At 39.6% G+C, this 19,202-nt stretch overlaps 2 protein-coding genes and 1 long non-coding RNA gene across 9 annotated transcripts in view; 2 read left to right on the forward strand and 1 right to left on the reverse strand.

Annotated features, from left to right (window-relative positions):
* CBFB (core-binding factor subunit beta) overlaps positions 1–11,970 on the forward strand; it is a 48,509-nt gene extending 36,539 nt beyond the window's left edge. For 3 of the 5 annotated variants that reach the window (XM_061387566.1, XM_061387567.1, XM_061387565.1), the window contains one exon: positions 9,740–11,970. In XM_061387566.1, coding sequence (XP_061243550.1) covers positions 9,740–9,762 — 23 coding nt within the window. In that variant the 3' untranslated portion in view covers positions 9,763–11,970. Of the gene's footprint in view, positions 1–2,341; positions 2,415–9,739 lie in introns of all 5 variants that reach the window. The other 2 variants (XR_009730812.1, XR_009730813.1) reach the window with 1 other exon arrangement.
* On the reverse strand, positions 11,703–17,722 carry LOC133230309 (uncharacterized). Its single transcript, XR_009730814.1, has 2 exons — positions 17,298–17,722; positions 11,703–16,094 (listed from the first exon to the last, which is right to left on the reverse strand). It is a non-coding gene; the product is annotated as an uncharacterized LOC133230309 (long non-coding RNA).
* The window catches only part of PHAF1 (phagosome assembly factor 1), a 29,456-nt gene continuing 27,760 nt past the window's right edge, over positions 17,507–19,202 (forward strand). The window contains exons 1-2 of one of the 3 annotated variants that reach the window (XM_061387556.1): positions 17,507–17,594; positions 17,718–17,838. In XM_061387556.1, the coding sequence (XP_061243540.1) occupies positions 17,775–17,838 (64 nt within the window). In that variant the 5' untranslated portion in view covers positions 17,507–17,594; positions 17,718–17,774. Of the gene's footprint in view, positions 17,610–17,717; positions 17,839–19,202 lie in introns of all 3 variants that reach the window. The other 2 variants (XM_061387557.1, XM_061387558.1) reach the window with 2 other exon arrangements.

Here is a 19,202-nt window from a genome sequence, read left to right on the forward strand (position 1 = left end):
AAGAATGGGTCAGTCTTTCTGGAACAAACTAACATAGCTTTAAAGGAACATCAGAATCATTTTTTAAAAAGTGCTGCCCAGCTACATTATATTTGAAGAATAACGACTTGACAGCTGTTGGAAGTTAATTAGAATTTTTTTTGTATGTGATTTGCTTTACATAAAATTTTAGATTAATTGAGGCTAAGAATTGTCTTCTCTAAAATGTTAGTTTGACTATTCTTATAAATAATGTTTCTTGAAAAACATGTTGGTGTGAGAATTTATGTGTGTGTGTTTGTATATGAACAAAAATATAGTGATATTTTTGTTGATAAAGATGTGAAATAATTTTTTTCTCAGATAGTTTCCAGTGAGTTTTATGTCAGTGATAGAGCACATGGGCTTTGTAGTCAGGGCTAGTTAAGATTCCTGGTTCATCAGTTGCCAACCTCTCTCAGGTCTGTTTTGTCAGAGAAATTGTTGTGAGAATTAAATGGGAAGATGCTTATAAGGCACTTTGTGTGTGTGTGCTCTCAGTAAATAATAGCTCTAAAGTACTTCTTAGCACTAAAAGCTCTACCACAGTGCTGGTTCCAGTTAATTGAGTTATCTGGCTAACAAGAACATCCTTTTCGTTCTCTGTAAAGTGTATTGGGGCACTTTCCCTGCATTATGACCTGGAGCGTAGAGAAAATGGCTTGGTTTCCATCAATGATTTAAGATCCTGTAGTCCCTTATGGCAATAATTGAAGAAGTCAGTTCCTGTAGAGAACTGTCACCTAGAAAACTGGACTGGAGACGCCAGAGCTCGCACTGGCAGTCTCTTAGGGAGTTTTGGGTATCATGTCTTTTGGCACTTTGTGAATGTGTATTTTTCTTCCCTTTAAAAAAAAATTCCTAACAGATTCCTGAAGTCAGCTTATTTCTTGTAGTTTACCTCCTTTTTCCTGAAGGGAGAACATTGGAGAAAACACTGTGGTTTCTCCGCCCCCGCTGTAATTCAGATATCTGTAAGAGGATCTTAAACAATATAATCAAAGATTCTTTTTGTTTTTAATTTTGTTTTTTAAAAAGTAACAATTTTATGAAAATGGGTTTTTTACATTCACCTGGGTAAAGTTATTATTTCCATTTCAAGAAACTGAGACTCTGAGAAAAAATGACTTTGTGTCTTTCAAGTAGTTGGTTAATGAAGGGAAGCGTGAAGACTTAAACCAGTTTCCTAAGCAGTTTTCCACCAGTACAGCCTAGCACTGGGAAATGAATTTCCACATCACCCACAAAGATGATTAAGTTGAAAAATAAAATCTCCCAGAAGAGGTCAGAAACCGTTTTGCCTGGGAAAGAAAAAACTGAGGAAGAAAAGAATAATAATGGTTCTAGTGGGTGGTCCTGACGCCTGACTGGAGACAAGGGCCAAGGAGCAGCGGGAAACTCGTGGGTGGCAGTCACCCAGTGCCACTGGGCTTAAAGCCTTGGAGGCTTAAGATCCTGGCAGCACAGAGGCTTGGGGATGTCCTGCCCCTGTTTGGACAACCTCTGAGGCCTCTAGCCCTGGCTTGCTAAACCTGTAACAGTGGGGCTCATGAGCATTTAGTATGTGTAGCCGGTTAAGGTTACTGACAGAAGGAAGCAGAACTCCAAGTGGTTTTGGTTTTCCCCAGGATCTTTTAACCTGAAACCAGTTCTAAAACTCCTGGAGTGATTACATTTTTATACCTTTTGAATTTTGTATCATCTATTACCTGTTAAGAGAAGGTTTGTTGGTTGTGTTAACACAGAATGATGAAAACAGAAGATTCTCAAACTTTTTTTTTTACTGTGAACTTCTATCTTCATTTGAAATTTTACATAGAACTTTAATGCATAAAACAGCTAAAGGGGGCACTGCTCTGGATGAAGCAGGGGGAGGGAGTATTCTGGTCTCCCTCTGGAGTGCCTGGGATGTTTTCAGGGAATCCAGTAACTGGCAGAATGTAACTTGAGAACCTTTCAGGTAGTAGATGAGGATGAGGCTTCTAATAGACTGCCCTTGTTTTGAATCCTAGCTCTACTACTTGTTGCTATGTGACACTGGGGAAAGTTGCTTAAATTCTTGACCCTCATCTGTAAAATGGAGCTAACACCGTACCTCCCAGGATACTGCCTAACTCAGTATCTGACACTTAAAATGGAACTCATTGGAAGCTAGTTTCTTCACCCCCCTCTTTGATTTTTATTTATTTTTAATTGGAAGGTAATTGCTTTACAATATTTTGTTGGTTTCTGCCATGCATCAACATGAATCAGCCATAGATATACATATGTCCCCTCCCTCTTTAACTTCCCTTCCACTTCTCTCCCCATCCCACCCCTCTAGGTTGTCACAGAGCACTAGATTGAGATCCCTGCGTCATGCAGCAAATTCCCACTGGCTATCTGTTTTACATGTGGTAATGTATATATTTCAGTGCTACTCTCTCAGTCAGGCCCACCCTCTCCTTCCCCCACTGTGTCTACAAGTCTGTTCTCTATTTCTGCATCTCTTTTGTTGCCATACAAATAGGTTCATCAATACAATTTTTCTAGATTCCATGTATATGCATTAATATATGAAATTTTTCTTTTCCTGACATACTGCAGTCTGTGTAACGGGCTCTAGGTTCATCCACCTCACTTGAACTGACTCAAGTTCATTCCTTTCTTTGGCTGAGTAATATTCCACTGAAATATGAAAGTGAAAGAGGAGAGTGAAAAGTTGGCTTAAAGCTCAACATTCAGAAAACTAAGATTGTGGCATCTGGTCCCATCACTTCATGGGAAATAGATGGGCAAACAGTGGAAACAGTGTCAGACTTTATTTTTGGGGCTCCAAAATCACTGCAGATGGTGATTGCAGCCATGAAATTAAAAGATGCTTACTCCTTGGAAGGAAGGTTATGACCAACCTAGATAGCGTATTCAAAAGCAGAGACATTACTTTGCCAACAAAGGTCCGTCTAGTCAAGGCTATGGTTTTTCCATTGGTCATGTATGGATGTGAGAGTTGGACTATTAAGAAAGCTGAGTGCTGAAGAGTTGATGCTTTTGAACTGTGGTGTTGGAGAAGACTCTTGAGAGTCCCTTGGACTGCAAGGAGATCCAACCAGTCCATTCTAAAGGAGATCAGTCCTGGGTGTTCATTGGAAGGACTGATGCTAAAGCGGAAACTCCAGTACTTTGGCCACCTCATGCAAAGAGTTGACTCATTGGCAAAGACCCTGACGCTGGGAGGGATTGGGGGCAGGAGGAGAAGGGGATTACAGAGGATGAGATGGCTGGATGGCATCACCGACTTGATAGACATGAGTTTGGGTGAACTCCGGGAGTTGGTGATGGACAGGGAGGCCTGGCGTGCTGCGATTCATGGGGTTGCAAAGAGTCGGACACGACTGAGCGACTGAACTGAATATTCCACTGTATATATGTACCACAGCTTCTTTATACATTCATCTGTTGATGAACATCTAGGTTGCTTCCATGTCCTGGCTATTGTAAAATAGTGCTGCAGTGAACACTGTGGTACATGTGTTTTCTAGAATTGTGGTTTTATCAGGGTATATGCCCAGTAGTGGGATTGCTGGGTCATATGGTAGTTTTATTCCTAGTTTTTGAAGAAATCTCCATACTGTTCTCCATAGTGGCTATATCAATTTACATTCCCACCAACAGTGCAAGAGGAGTCCCTTTTCCTCACATCCTCTCCAGCATTTATTGTTCATATATTTTTTTTATTCATTTCCTCTTTCTGTGCATCTTAGCTCACAGTCTATCTGGAGTGGCAGTAAAGGCAGGCATATCCTAACTTTATAAACTGTGAAAGTCAAAGATATGTTGCCAAGCTGTTTTGTATCCTGTGCTATTTCTTTCTTTGTTTTTTTTAACAATACTAAACAATTTTGCCTTTTTCTGACTTCTCTTGGGGTTAAGTAGTGATGAGGAGCGGGTACAAACTTACTGTATTTGGTGATATTTCTTTATCTAAGGACTACATGGGTGTGTTTACTTTGTGAAAATGCATCAATCATATATTTATGATTTGTACACTCTTCAGTACAGAAGATAAAAAATTCTTTTTTAATAAAAAAGTAGACTTTAAAACAGAAAAAGTAATCAAAGACATTTATTCTGTAAAGTGCCTGCCCATTGATATCTGTTGTCACATAGAAGAAACCCCATGCCTCTTTACCTGAGAGTCTTTCCACGACTTGAAAATACTGACATGCTATGCGTGGCAGTCTTTCATGTTACACATCTCTATAACTGTAATTTCATTGCCTTACTTTAGGATTTTTGTGAAAGAAGATTGAAGTAAATAATTTCATAAGGTAGAGGCTGAGTGCTTTGATCATAAATAAGTTGGAATGATAACCTGTGTCATCTGTTCTCTAGCAGCTCACACACACTCTCAGTGTGTCCAGAGGCTGCCTTCAGCTTGATTGGCCTCTTAAAACTGTGATATAGTACTGTTGGCTCTTAATTCAGCTGCAGGGTGACAGGGTGCTAAACGAGATTTTCTCTGTCATTATGTAGAAAATGCTTTCATTTGTTTAGGTTATAAAATGTTAGCAAATTATTGTTTTTAATGTCAGAGAATGGGTAAACCATTATTGCTTATTCTGCTATAAGCAGTTTTAGTACAGTTCAGCAAATCATATGGGAATTTTATGTGGAAACTATTTGGAAATAAAAACAGGCGAAAGACTATGTGGTTTTTATATTTATGTTTTGTATGTTTTTGGAGCCTTCGATTCTGTGTGGTCCCAAGAAAAAAATTTCAGCCTCTTATTTAAATTCCCACAGACTTCAGTTTTCACATCACTTAACTCTATCAACACTTATTTTTATGTAAGGACAAATTAACATAAAAATCTGTCTATACTGGACCTTCCTGAGGTGTATTTTGGACAGTAGATGAAAGTGAACTAGGAATATGAACTCAGACTAAGAGTGAGCATCAGAAGAGGGTTAGTGAGGGAGAACCAGAGTGCTAGGTCTGCCTTCTCCCACACAGAGGGAGAGGGCCTTCTTTGCTAGATATCATAGGAGAGGTAGATTTTACTAAAATTCTTTTAATTTCAACGTTATTTTAATTCATAAAAATTACTCATCTACAGGATGCAGTGTTTGTTTTTTTTTTTAAGATTTAAAAAGTTCATATAGATAAGTTGGGAAGTTATAAGCAGCTTTGTAGTGATAGTAACAGCATGAGTGCTTAGTATGTGCCAGACAATATATGCTGCAATATTGGTTTTACATTTGATTCTTAAATGCTCTTAGAAGATGTATCTCCCTTTTGCGGAGCTGAGGCTGAAAGAGGGGAAGAAACTTATATAAGCTCACATTACTAAAGTGTAGAGCTGCCCCATCCAAGGCTGGAAATGTCAGTTATTTCCACTATCTCTTTTATTTTTAAAATGCCACTTTAAAAGTTTTCCTGAAGTATACTTTATCAGAACTGTATTTTTTTTTTTAAATAGACCAACTCTTGAGTAGACCAGCTCTTGAAGTCTACTAATGATTGTCTTCTGACCTTGTTTTTACCTTTTTTATGAGTTTGGAGAAAGTGCATTTCTTTCTGTTGTATTAGGACTTGAAATTTCTGCTTTGTGTCTCGTCTTGCCTTAGCAGTCAGGAGAAATAGCAGTTTCTTAGGAGGCTGACATTAATACTAATCGTAAGGTAAAGGTTCATTTTCTTTAGCGTTCTGAACTTGTTTTCACTGCCACCAGCTAACTGAAACCTTGGGGGAACCATGAAACATTCTTGGTCTCAGGTGTATCGTGTGTAAGTAAGAGTTGAACTAGAGCTCTATAAAGCACAGTGCTGCTCTAAAATTCTCTCATGCTATGTTCCAGCCTTTAGCCAAGTGTTAAACATAAAGTGATTTGCACATTATCTTGGTGTAGTATACACTCAATAAGTTTGGATCTATTTTTAATTATTAGGGCATTTTCTCATGAAGAGTTTTCTGCAGTTTGATGATCTTGATAATAAAAGAAAGGAAGTCAGCCAGGTTTTATTCATTTTCACTTGGGTATCCCTGCTCTTGGCTACTTTGCATGGCTCTGACGAGCAGAGGAAGCTCCAGCGTCTGGTGAATGTCTTTGTCTCTTCATTTTGAGCACATCCCATGACTGCCATCTAGAAACTGGATTTGCCATGTTTCTGGGTGATAAAGAAAACAGAGCAACTGGTAGTGAGGGGTCTGTAGTAAAATGTCTAGACTAATTCTTTATAAAAACTAAAAACAGATTTGTTTTCTGAACAAGCTCATGGGTGTCTGCTTTATATTAAAACCCTATTCTGAAATATTGTTAATAAAAAGTTAAAATCAAGGGCCTATCTGGATAGACTGGGGAGAAAGAAACTAGAAATTACAGGCTTTATGCTTTTAACATAATCAGGTTCAGAGTTTCTTTGCCATCATCTCGTCTAGTTTGTTACTCATAGAATTCCTTCTAAAATATCCAGCCTTCATTAGAAAACTGCCACAGTTTAAAGCACCACTTTTCAAGGCAGTGTATCCAGCTGTTGAATTCCAGTCATGTGGAATCTATTTCATTGGACATAAATGTGTCTGTGTTTGTCTCCTTCATGTGACAGCGCATACATCTTCCTTTCTAACATTAAATTTCCTCCCAGTCGCCCCGCTCTCTCATTCTCTCTTCTGCTCTCATTCATACTGTCAGACTTCTTTTCATTTTTTTCAGTTTTTGATTCTCCATCATAGTGTCTTCTTTTACATCTTCCTCATTCCTTCTTTACAATGCAAATAGAAATTAAAAACACAGAAAGCAAAATAACTTCTCTTTCCGTGCTTTCACCAAAAATATATTTTAAACAAATAAACCCATAGCAACCTCTGCACAGCCTTGACTAGTAGGGAGAACTCTAGCTGCTGATGACTGTTTTTGTCACTCATTTGGAGTCATCCCATTATTAAAATAATTTTTTTTCTTTTACTTCACTGAATTTTTTAAAAAATATATTTATTTTTTATTGGAGGATAATTGCTTTACAGAATTTTGCTGTTTTCTGTCAAACCTCAACATCAATCACCCATAGATATACATATATCCCCTCCCTTTTGAACCTCCCTCGCATCTCCCTCCCCACCTCACCCCTTTAGGTTGATGCAGAGCCCCTGTTTGAGTTTCCTGAGCCATACAGCAAATTCCCATTGGCTCTCTATTTTTATGTATGGTAATGTAACTTTCCATTTTACTCTTTGCATGCATCTCACCCTCTCCTCCCCTCTCCCCATGTCCATAAGTCTGTTCTCTATGTCTGTTTCTCCATTGTTGCCCTGTAAATAAATTCTTTGGTACCATTTTTCTAGATTCTTTATATACGCATTAGAATATGATATTTATCTTTCTCTTTCTGACTCACTTCACTCTGTATAATAGGTTCTAGGTTCATCCACCTCATCTCGATTATTAAAATAATTTGAAAATTACTCTTATTCCAAGACAAAAGCTGAAATACCTTTTCCACAAAGTATTACTGGTAGGTTAGTAGTGATTTATAAATATATAATTAGGATTGATTTTTCTCAGTGTTTTCTTCATTGCTCAGCCCCTTTCTAACCTTCATTGACTGAAACCAGATGCTTATATTACCATCTCTGATTTTGCAGAATTGATCTGTCCTTACACTACATTTAGCATTGATTCTGTAGAGAACATAACTTGTTTTTCTGATGCATATGCATTCTATCGCTCTTTCAGTCTGTACCCATGTAGCATAACGTTAACCTGACTAGTTAATCGAAAGGAATGTGCCAAGATGTAGTCAGCGTGTAAAAATAGTTAAGGTTTGCTGCAGGATACATCACAGTTTATAAGAAAGACCATAGAAATTAGTGTTGGGTTTTCATCTGTTTGAAAGCGAATAAGGCAGTGTCATTTTTGTCTAAAGAGCATAACCTTCTTGAGAAATGACAACAAAACTGGAGCTTCCAACTAAACATGATTTTACAGCACAGGTGTGACTTGTTGAGATGTTTCACTGAAGGTCAAGGATGCTCATTCCCTAACAGCTATTTTAGATCTTAATAATTGAAATCAGAACTTTCAATTTTTGGTTGTTTCCCAAAACTGACAGACAGTGGACAATCAGTTGGTGACAATAATACATGATTCCATTTAAAGATGGAATTTCCAGCTAAAGATGGCACAAGTTAATTGCAGTCAGTCTTGGTTGCTGGCATGTAACAAAGGTGGCTAAAACAAGATCTAGATGAAAGGTGATGGTGGCTTGGACTAGGGTGAGAGTGGTAGGAATTAGTCAGTCAGATTCAGGATTTATTTAAATGTAGAGCTCTCAGAATTTGCTGTTGGATGTGAGAGAAAGACATGTTGAGGGTTTTTTGCCTAAACAGCTGGTAAAATGGAGTAGTCTCTAGCATAGGAAAACTGTTGCTGAAGGAACTAGGTTCTATAAACAGATGTTTGTGCTTGACTGACATTTGTAGTAGCTAAAGAACACTTATGGAAGAAAGATGCACTGGAATTTGTGAGAGACTGAAAGTAAATATTATGTGTGGATCAAGTGGGGGGCACTTATATTAAACCTGTATATTTCATGTTGATGTTTGGTAGAAACTAAAATAATACTGTAAAGCAATTATCCTTCAATTAAAAATAAATTTTAAAAAACTGTATATTAGCAGAGAGTGTCATGTACCATATGTTCATTCTTAGATGTTCTCTGTTATTTCCCATAGTTTAAGTAGAAATGTTTATTCTAAAGTGAAACTTGGAATCCTCAATGTTTATAATTGTCAAGCCTCTTAGTTGTTTAGTATTGTTGTAAAGATACTTCCAGGTATAAACAAGTGCACCAAGGACTCTCATTTTTTTTTGAGACAATACTTTATTCATAGTAATTCTGAATTTTATTTCTTGGTAAAGAGATTTCTGGTTAAAACCCAGATGGCAGAGATAGAATACAGTGGGAGATGAAATTCACTACTGTATTGTTGTTATGTGATTAATAAGCCATATTTTCTTATGACTCAGTTTCTTTATCCATAAAATGGATAAACAGTAGCACCTGTGTTAAAGGTGATTGGCAGGGATTAAATTAATTCAATTAATTCATCCATGTGAATTGCCTAGAACAGTGCCCAACATATAGTTAGTGCTCGATGGATGTTAGCTTTTTAAAAAAATGTATTTATTTATATGTATATTTACTTGAAGAACAGTTAATTTACAGTGTTATATTAGTTTCAGGTATACAGCACAGTGATTCAGATATGTATATATTCTTTTCCCTTATAGGTTATTACAAAATATTGAGCATAGTTCCCTATGCTATACAGTAGATCCTTGTTGGTTATCTATTTTATATAGTAGTATGTAAAATGTCTGCTGTTATTAAAAGAGAAAATGGGAAAGTTTGCTTCTAAGACGATTGGATGGTGTGTTCAAATTAAACCTTTTAGTCCCAAAACTATAAATACAGGGTTTATTATTCTTTTATCCACAGTACATATTTTGATAATGCTCTTTTGCATATAATGAGATTTTTATTCTTGATTTTTAAGGCAACTATAGCAAAATATTTCATACATAATCTGTATTGTTCTTTTCCTCTTAACATGTGGAAATACTGGCTGAAAATTTGTTAGTTGCAAACTTTTCTTATATGTGCTACTGTATTTTATATTTATTAGCACTTTGATTTTCAAAACACATTTTCACCCTAAATTATAATTTTGTCATTGCAGGCAAGAAGACAACAAGACCCTAGTCCTGGTTCCAGTTTAGGTGGTGGTGATGACCTCAAACTTCGCTAATTGGTGGCACAAAAGATGTGACCCCATCTTTACACATTCATTGTTTCTAGTCTGCAGAAATAATTAATTAAAAGACCAGAAACTGTGATAACTGGAGGTACTACGGTTTATTTCTCAACCTTAGGCAGTAACAAGACATCACAAACTGCCATGGTTTTGCACTATAATACCTGCATTTCTAATTAAGTATGCATGTAGCCAGTAATAATTTGAAATTTTTTTCTATGCAAGCTTATCTTGTTGGCATTATTTTAGTGAGTTGAAACTATCCACTTGTAAAACTTTTTTTTTTCCTTCATTTTAATTTAAAAGTTCATGCCATTTTTAAAAAGTCAAGAAATTAAAATTTTTACCAGAGGGCTTTCCCCCCTCCTTATCAGTTGCTCTATTTTTTTTTTTTTTTTTTTCAGTTTTAGATGTGTTGGTTATTCAGCTTCATTTTAGACAAACATTCTTGGCTTTTTGTTGTGTTTCCCGTTTCCTTCTGTGTTTTTATAGTTTATGGCATTTTAAAACTGCTGATGGTTTGCATTATTTACAAGCTAAAAATCTTGTAGCATAGAGCTGTCTGCCATGCCTTCTAACACAAAGTTTACAGTTGTTAAAGTTGCAGTATCCTTTTAAATGTTGATAATCAGCTCCTTTTCTTTCCTTTTTAAACATAAAAAAATTGTAATTGGAATTAACTCTAGTCTGCCCCAGATCATTTTAGATTCTCTTCTATAATCATGAGTTTGTATGGAGATATTCTCAATATCCTACTGAAATGCCTAAAGAAGTCACAGGCTGGCTTCTGTTTTATTCAGGGATTTTTTTTTTTTAAGTCAATCAGAAAAGGGATACTGGAGCTTCTTCATGTATGTAACAGCATATTAAACTGGAGACAGTGATGAATCAGCTACAAAGGTAATATTGTATTAAAATCATGTTTAAGATAGCTGCTTTTATGTGTATTTTATAATGCATGCTTTTGTAAAAACAATGCTGAGTGATGAAAAATTAGTCTTAGAAAATGTACATCTATGCAGAGGGTACATTTTCTTCCATTAATTATTCTGGAGAAAAAATTCACAGGTTATATATATATGGTATTTTCCAAAAGGACTATTAATAGAACCTTTTGAGATGAATTAGTATAAGAATATTTTTAAAATAGGCTCATTGTCAAATTGATTGCAGCTTTTTTTTTTTAATACAAACTGGAAAAAAACGTAAGTTATTTGGCACCTTCTTACAAATATTTTTCATGGTTACATTCATTTAATGTTACTACATTTCTGAATTTTTGCAAAAATGTATTTTAATGGCATTATTATAAAGAGTTTGAAAAAACTGACATGGTCAATTCAGAAAATGAACTGAAGTCTGAATAAGGTTATTGGATTATATACACTTGACTGATGAGGGAGGTGTGACTTTCAATGTATATAGGTCTTATAATTCATAAACATATCCTGTATCTCAGAATAAAAGTATGTGTTATATATTTGAAGTCATGCATGGTAAGGAGTGTGTTTAAATCATTATAAACAATATGCATCATAAAAGACCATGCTGATCTTGTGTAACTAAGTACTATGAATGAATTGGTTGGATTTTGATATTGTGCAGCTCACATGTTTACACACTCAGTGCCCTAATTTCCCTTGAGGGAATCGCCTTTTAAATGGTCCTTCCAGTGCTGTTTTAAGGTTACTTTATCACAGAGCTCCTTGGTTTTTGACTCTGCACTTAAATTTTGTTTTTTTAAAAAACATGATGATGGCACATTTTTTCTATTGCTTCTAGCTAAGGGCTTTCAGTCCACCAGTAACTAAGATCAAATGTTATTAAATGTTCATGTTACCATCCTTCTGTAAATACGGGATTGTTCTTGTCATTTAGCATTGTACTGCTTCCATCTGTCTTAATGCTGGCATTAAGATCATGAGCCCTTTTTCTCCAGTAGTGCAGGCTTTCAAAACTTTTATTATTAAGTTATTGATGCAATTTGATATTTTTCCATAATCTGTATTTAAACAAAATTACATCATTGCATCATCTTTTCTAAATTCATCTCCATTAAAACTTGCCTTAAGCTACCAGATTGCTTTTGCCACCATTAGCCATATTGTGTGTTTGTACGTTTAATTTACTTTCACAATAAACTTCTGTGTAGTGAACTTCTGGGTCTTGGTTCTTCATTAACAATAATCCAGCAGTTTCTGTTCCAGTGTTCATTATGGCACAAAAATTGATTTTGTATCTGAACTGTTCTTGCATCCTATTTACCCTTAAAAAAAAAACCCAACAGTGGCATCTAGTGGTCATTTCTGTTAATTCCAAAGAAAACCTTTATGTCGGGGTCCAGCCCCAGCAGGATCCTAGGGTACCCTCAGGAAAGACAGCGTCGGCGAGAGAGAGATGACACGGGTCTTATAATGGATTTAAACCTGATAGTCCAGGGTCGAACGATAAGAGAATAAAGGAGAAAGAATAAAGAGAAGAGAAAGAGGCTTGATCTTCTTTGATTAACACAGAAAGCCAATAAAGCTCCTGTGTTCCAAGGAGTCATCTTGAAAGAAGAACAGAGAGAGAAAAGGAGGGAAAAGGAAAAAAAGAATGACACGAGGAGACCAAGCTTCAGTGAGCGAGGCCCATAACTTTATTTTCAAAAGGAACTTTTGTACCTTGACTTGTACATAGAGGGAAATGAAAGATACAAAGTCATACAGAGTCAGCCCAAACATTACATCTGTTTTGTCTTTATCGAAACCAGGATTTTTTCTGCATACCTTTCCCATAAACAATGTTGTGTACAATATCTTCTGGCCTTGGAGGCCTGTGGACATTTTATGACCCTTTTTTGATAAAGGCTACTCAACCAGAAAACTTATTTTCCCTTGAAGTTATATTTCTAATCTATGTCAGCCTCAGCAAGTGCTAAACAGAGTTACATTTTCATGGAGCAAAGGTGGCGGTGAGTTACAACAAAGAACCAATTAGGTCAAAGGTCTGATGTGGTTAATTTCAAGGCTGTTGCTTGTTTTTTTTTACATTTCAACTATGTTAACTAATGCACTCCCAGGTACACAATGGATAAGGGATATGGGCACTTGGCAGCAAGCATTGGCTCAACAATGAAACCCTTTACCAGTATGATCTATTTTAATAATTTTTCATCCCTTAAAGGACTCTGTGCTCATTAGGACTTTTAGAATGTTCTGGCTTCCCATATGCCTTTCAAGGTTGGGGAGTTGTGAACAGTCATGTGTGTTAATTGCAAGAGTATGGATAAACCTGTCAGGCAAGCTAGAAAGCCATCGGAGGGGTTTGAATTGAAACACTCCTATCATGTCCAGGAGACTTATTAATTAGAGCCCTAAGTTGACTTTTTCCAGAGAAAGGTGGTTGGGGATAGCCCCCTGTTAATGTCAGAAGAGTTGGTGAAAGGCACAAAATAGACAGACAGACTCTGGTTTTGGGGTATATGCTCGAGCAGATCCAGGGGGTCCCTTGAGGCCTGATCTGCCTTTGCCTGTCAGGTCTCTTCCACATGACCTTTGTCATGGGTGGGATCTCCCGTGGTGGCTCCCAGCACCTTTAATGTAGATAACAGAATACTAACTTCCCAATGTATATTATAGTTTTCAAAAAATCGGCCTTGATTTACCCAGCTGGTGAGATATGACTAGAGTAGTCACATTGGAGGGAAGGAAGAATTCCAAAGTTACACATCCAAGTAACTGCCATCTTTCAAACTATTCATTTTAGGAATAAAAATTCAGTTTGAATGTGCTGGTGTCATATCAGACATTCTTAGGACTTTTCTTGGCATTTTCCTACACCAGAAAATTAAACCATTTACTTTAGAAGCATACCTTAAGCTTGATCATAAGAAAATAATTATTCACCACCAGACTTAACTGTAAATAAATACCTTTAATGCTGAATTGACATCATGAAGCAAAATTCCAAAGAGTTAGATTCATACTGTGAGAGTTAATTTCAAAAATTATTTTAGTTGTAGCATCACAATTTCAGTAATTACCTCTAGAAACAGGTATTTGGGGCTACCGGAAAGGAAATGCCTTACTTGATTTATGCCTCATTTGGCACTAGGGAGATTTTTCAAGCTATAAGAAGCCATTGTGTGAATTATCCATTGGTGCATAACACATTGCCCCAAAACTTAGCAGCTGACAATAAACACCATCTCAGTTCCTGTGGGTCGGAAATAGAGAAGCAGGTAGGTCCAGTGGTCTGATCCAAGGTCTCTCCTGAAGTCAGATTGTCATCCTGGGCTATGTAAGACAACTGTGGCTGAAAGATCCTCCCAAGCCCACTCGTGGTCATTGGATGAATGACCTTGCAGGCTGATGGGGTGTGGGGGATGGAGACCTCCTTCCTTGGCACATGGGTGTCTCTATTGGGCAGCTCATGACTTGGTAGCTGCCTTTCCCAGAGAGTGATCAAGGAAGCGTGCATGCCTAAGATGAAAGGCACATCTTAATAACCTCATTTGGGGCTGCCATACTCCATATGTTAAGTAACTGGGTCAGGCCCACACTGGAAGGGAGAAGTACTGAGCTTCATCTCGTGAAGGGTGGGGTGTCAGAGTCTGAACATGTTTTTAAAACCACCACAGTCATTTTGCCACATGAGTGTAAGTATTTACAAGACAACATTGGTGTTTTGATGTTGCAAACATTCTTTTAAAGTTTAAGACTGCAGTCATTTTGTGGGTGTATTTCAAGGCATGATTCTCTTGGATAGCATCAGTTCCCTTTCCTCCATCACCACCACATATATGTACACGGCATTTCAAAAATATTCAAGTAGAAAACTATAATTTGTAGAGTAGATCGTAGGTGAAAGTGGCAGTTTGGTTCGTTTAAATGTAAGATAACTCAAAAACAGTTACTGTGTTAGTTGATCCTCAACTTTTAGCTAGAATAATTTAAGCAACTTAAAGTCATTATTGGCCTTATTCAGGTTTTAGAAACATTGGGAAATATGAGAAGATAAGATACAGGCATAAATTTTTGGTTAGAGAAGATAATGTACATCCATGAGCGGTAGACGCTAAGCAAGTGTGGCTATCGAGCTTTTGAAATGTGGCTACTAAAACTGAGAAACTGAATTTACTTTCTAATTTAAAAACTGAAGCAATGTTAAATATTTTTCTGTTATAACTTTGGGGAGGACTACCTTTGAAAATCTTGTTTCCAGGTTGAAGTACACTGTAAAATACCAAATATCAAAAATCTAATACAAAAGAAATAAGGTTTAATTTACCATTTTGACTACATATTAAAATATACACTGTGTTATATTGGGTTAAATAAAAGTAACTTTATCTTTTTTCCTTTTTAATGTGGCCAGTAGAAAATTTTAAATTGCGTGTATTGGCTTATATCAACATTGTCAGTAGGCAAAGGACATCAGTTTATTTCAGTTCAGTTGCTCAGTCATGTCTGACTCTTCGCGACCCCATGAATCGCAGCACGCCAGACCTCCCTGTCTATCACCAACTCCCGGAGTTCACTCAAACTCAGGTTAATCGAGTCGGTGATGGCATCCAGCCATCTCATCCTCTGTCATCCCCTTCTCCTCCTGCCTCCAATCCCTCCCAGCATCAGGGTCTTTTCCAATGAGTCAACTCCTCCCATGAGGTGGCCAAAGTATTGGGAGTTTCAGCTTTAGCATCAGTCCTTCCAATGAACACCCAGGACTGATCTCCTTTAGAATGGACTGGTTGGATCTCCTTGCAGTCCAAGGGACTCTCAAGAGTCTTCAACACCACAGTTCAAAAGCATCAATTCTTCGGCGCTCAGCTTTCTTCACAGTCCCAACTCTCACATCCATTCATGACTACTGGAAAAACCATAGCCTTGACTAGACGGACCTTTGTTGGCAAAGTAGTCTCTGCTTTTGAATATGCTATCTAGGTTGGTCATAACTTTCCTTCCAAGGAGTAAGCGTCTTTTAATTTCATGGCTGCAGTCACCATCTGCAGTGATTTTGGAGCCCCCCAAAATAAAGTCTGACACTGCTTCCACTGTTTCCCCATCTACTTCCCATGAAGTGATGGGACCAGATGCCATGATCTTAGTTTTCTGAAGGTTGAGCTTTAAGCCAACCTTATCACTCTCCTCTTTCACTTTCATCAAGAGGCTCTTTAGCTCCTCTTCACTTTCTGCCATAAGGGTGGTGTCATCTGCATATCTGAGATTATTGATATTTCTCCCGGCAATCTTGATTCCAGCTTGTGCTTCTTTCATCGCAGCATTTCTCATCATGTACTCTGCATATAAGTTAAATAAGCAGGGTGATAATACCCTGTAAAGCAACTACAATTTTTTTTAAAAGGGAGCATCCTGTTAACACATATATATCTTAGTTAGCCACTTCTCTACTGATGGGCTGGAGGGGTAAGCCTATCCTTTCTCCAGCGGATGTTCCCCACCCAGGAATTGAACAGGGGTCTCCTGCATTGCAGGTGGATTCTTTACCAACTTAGCTATCAGGGAAGCCTGGACATCTTAATGACTCAGCTCTATTCTTCTGGCAGAGGATGTTGCAAATGGATAGCCTTCTCCATGTTTATTTTATTGTCAGTAGAAATGACCTCAAGTTTTGGTAGAATCTCCCATGTTACACTCCTACCAAACCAGTTTAAGAATTCAGCGTGTCACTCTGCTAAAAACATTCCTCCGGGGCAATATAATGGAAAGAATTTGAATTCTACTCCCTCGAACCAAAAGGCCTCCAGCCTCTCTGGGCCTCTTCCCCAACCCCACCCACTACCCCCTCGCCTGTAAAGTGAGATAGGACCAATCTTGCATCCCAGGGTGGTTGTGAGAATCCAGAGATTCCGTCCATGAAGGGTCAGCTCCAGAAGAAACCTGGTTGTCTTTCAGTATTAGAGTGCCCTAGGGCATTGGCCAGAAGCTCAGGCTGAACAGGCTGGAGGACACCCTACTCCCGACTTGTAAATGAGGAAACAGGCACAAAAAGCACCAGAGGTTTGACGAAAACCACATAGCGCTGGCGGCAAAGCCCGTGCTCCAGCAGTCTGAGCGGCTGCCAGCAGTCCGGATTGCAGCCCTCCGGCCTGTGCACAGCGGGAGGTCGGCTACTTAGCACCTCTCTAAGCTGGTTCGCTCCCCCAACTCCCCCACCCCCGTCCCACCGCAACACAAGTACTCAAACCCACTCCTCGCTTGCTTTGAGCTCGACCCAAGCCCCAGGGGCTGCAGGGAGAAGGAATCATTCCTGGACAACTAGAGGCAGCTGCGGGCAGCGTCAGTCTCGGCCCCAACCGGGAGTGGTAGGGCGCTGGCGCGTCTTGAGCTTTGAGGCTCCACATCCTCCCTCCCCGCTGGGCCTCAGACGGTGCGCTCTCGGAACTCGCCTTTTGCGTTCAGTGACTGAGTGGGACGTACATGTAGACGGCAAACAGGTTCTGTATAGCCATATCACATGTATGTGTTGCGTTGTCACGCACCCTTTTGTGAAACGTGTTCACTGTGGTGTGCGGATGTCTGAGCGCACGGAGTGTGATGCTCCTCATTCCAACAGCTCCCGCACTTCCGGAAGGTACTCACAGGCCTTTGTGCTTTTGCGGGACTGTCGCAACCGCCTATCCGGAGTTTGCGCGGGAGTGACTCCGCCTTTGCTCCGCCCCCACGACTGAAATCCCGCCTTCGCCCCGCCTCCGCCACACTTTACGGCCTCGCACGCCACTTTTGCTGCAGACGCTCCTGGTGCTGCCGCTGCCCCAGACTGCTGCCGGTGAAGTGAGGTGAGGTGAGGTCAGGTGAGGTGTGGTGTGGGGCCAGTAGCGCTGGCGACAGGATAGAGGTGGAGAGCCGGGCCGGCGAGGGCCGGCGAGGGTGGTGAGTCACCTGCTGCTTTGTTTCTTAAGCTCCGGTCCCGTCTGCGCTGCCGCAGGGAGGCCGCCCCGGCCCGGCGAGCCGAACCAATGCTGGATCTGGAGGTGGTGCCCGAGCGCTCTCTGGGAAACGAGCAATGGGAATTCGCGCTTGGTGAGTGTGGGGTCTTCCCGCACGACCCTTCTCGCTGATCCTTACTTCTTTCCCTGCCCTTCCCACCTCTGGGCTCTGCCCCTTACTCCCCGGCGCCCGCGGCTCCTTGACTCTTCGGGACTCCAGTCACTAGATACCGGCCCCGACCTGACAGCCTGTCTTTCTGCCGGGCCTGACGCCCTTGCATTAGGCCTCGGCGGGGCCCCTCCCGGGGCAGTGCTACAATAATAATAACAATAACAATGGCTGACACGCCCCAAACATTTACCCAGGGCCTGACCCTGTTCCCCAGTGCATAATTATATCGGGTTGCCTCCGAGGAGGCCTGAGGGTCGCTAAGATTGTTATTTCTGTACCCGTTTTACAGACCAAAGAGCTAAGATGTGACTGACACCCTTAAATACCGCCCTAGTAGTTCATCTCCCTTTGCTTTTCTGGACCTTGTGTAGCCTCTCCGGAAGGAGAAACCTAGGCACCGTTCCCATCGTCACATACTGGGGAGCTGGTCAAGGGAACTGAGGAGAGTTTTTGTGTTTTAAAGCAACTTCTGACTAGCTTCCTTCTCGTTTTTAATGTGGTCGATGCGTGGTGTAATCCTAAACCCAGACTTTAGCGGAGAGAGTGAAAGGTTGAATGAAATAGGAGTTTGGGTAAAGTAACATTTGGTTTGTAAAAATGCAGGTTGGGCATTGTGGGATTTGGCCCATGTTTTCCCCTTTTCCTCAATGTCCCTACCTTTCTGTGTACAAGTATTTGCATTCAGTAACCCCAGAGTGTGTTTACTTTTATGTTCCAGCACTGGGAAAAGGGGGTGGGGAGCCGGTGTTTGTGCTGTTTGTGCAGGCCTGAACTTTTGTCACACTAATTTGCGCTACTGGACTGAGTCAGCTGCTCCATTGGGCTATAGTTTATCCTTGAATCTGGAAGACTCCTGTCTATGGAGATAGGGTAGGTGACAAACTGCAGAACAAATTTGCTGGTAGGATTCTACTGGTGCTCAGTGTCTCTGAACTGAACAGCAAGCTGCCTCTGAGTTGTAGGAGCCAGTTTTATTGAGGATTTGCAGTCCCCTTCTCCCATAACTTGTATGAAACACTTCAGCTTCTTGTAAAGCACCAAGAACCTGATTGAGAGGCTAATGATATTATTGCCTCCAGGCCTATTTGTTTTGCTGATGCTGTTTGGCTTCTAGTTAGGAAAGAACCTCCCGTAAACACAGCTTCTCATCCCAGGACTTCACAGGGCAGGGTGAAAACTATGACTATAGGTTCAAACTGTGCTTGATGGTGTGACTAGGTTGTGTATCTACAACTATAGTCTCTGGGTCAAAAGTAGTGAGTATCATTTGAGATTTGCAAAAAATG

This window comes from Bos javanicus, chromosome 18 (genome assembly GCF_032452875.1).
Source record: "Bos javanicus breed banteng chromosome 18, ARS-OSU_banteng_1.0, whole genome shotgun sequence".
NCBI classification, from domain to species: Eukaryota; Metazoa; Chordata; class Mammalia; order Artiodactyla; family Bovidae; genus Bos; species Bos javanicus.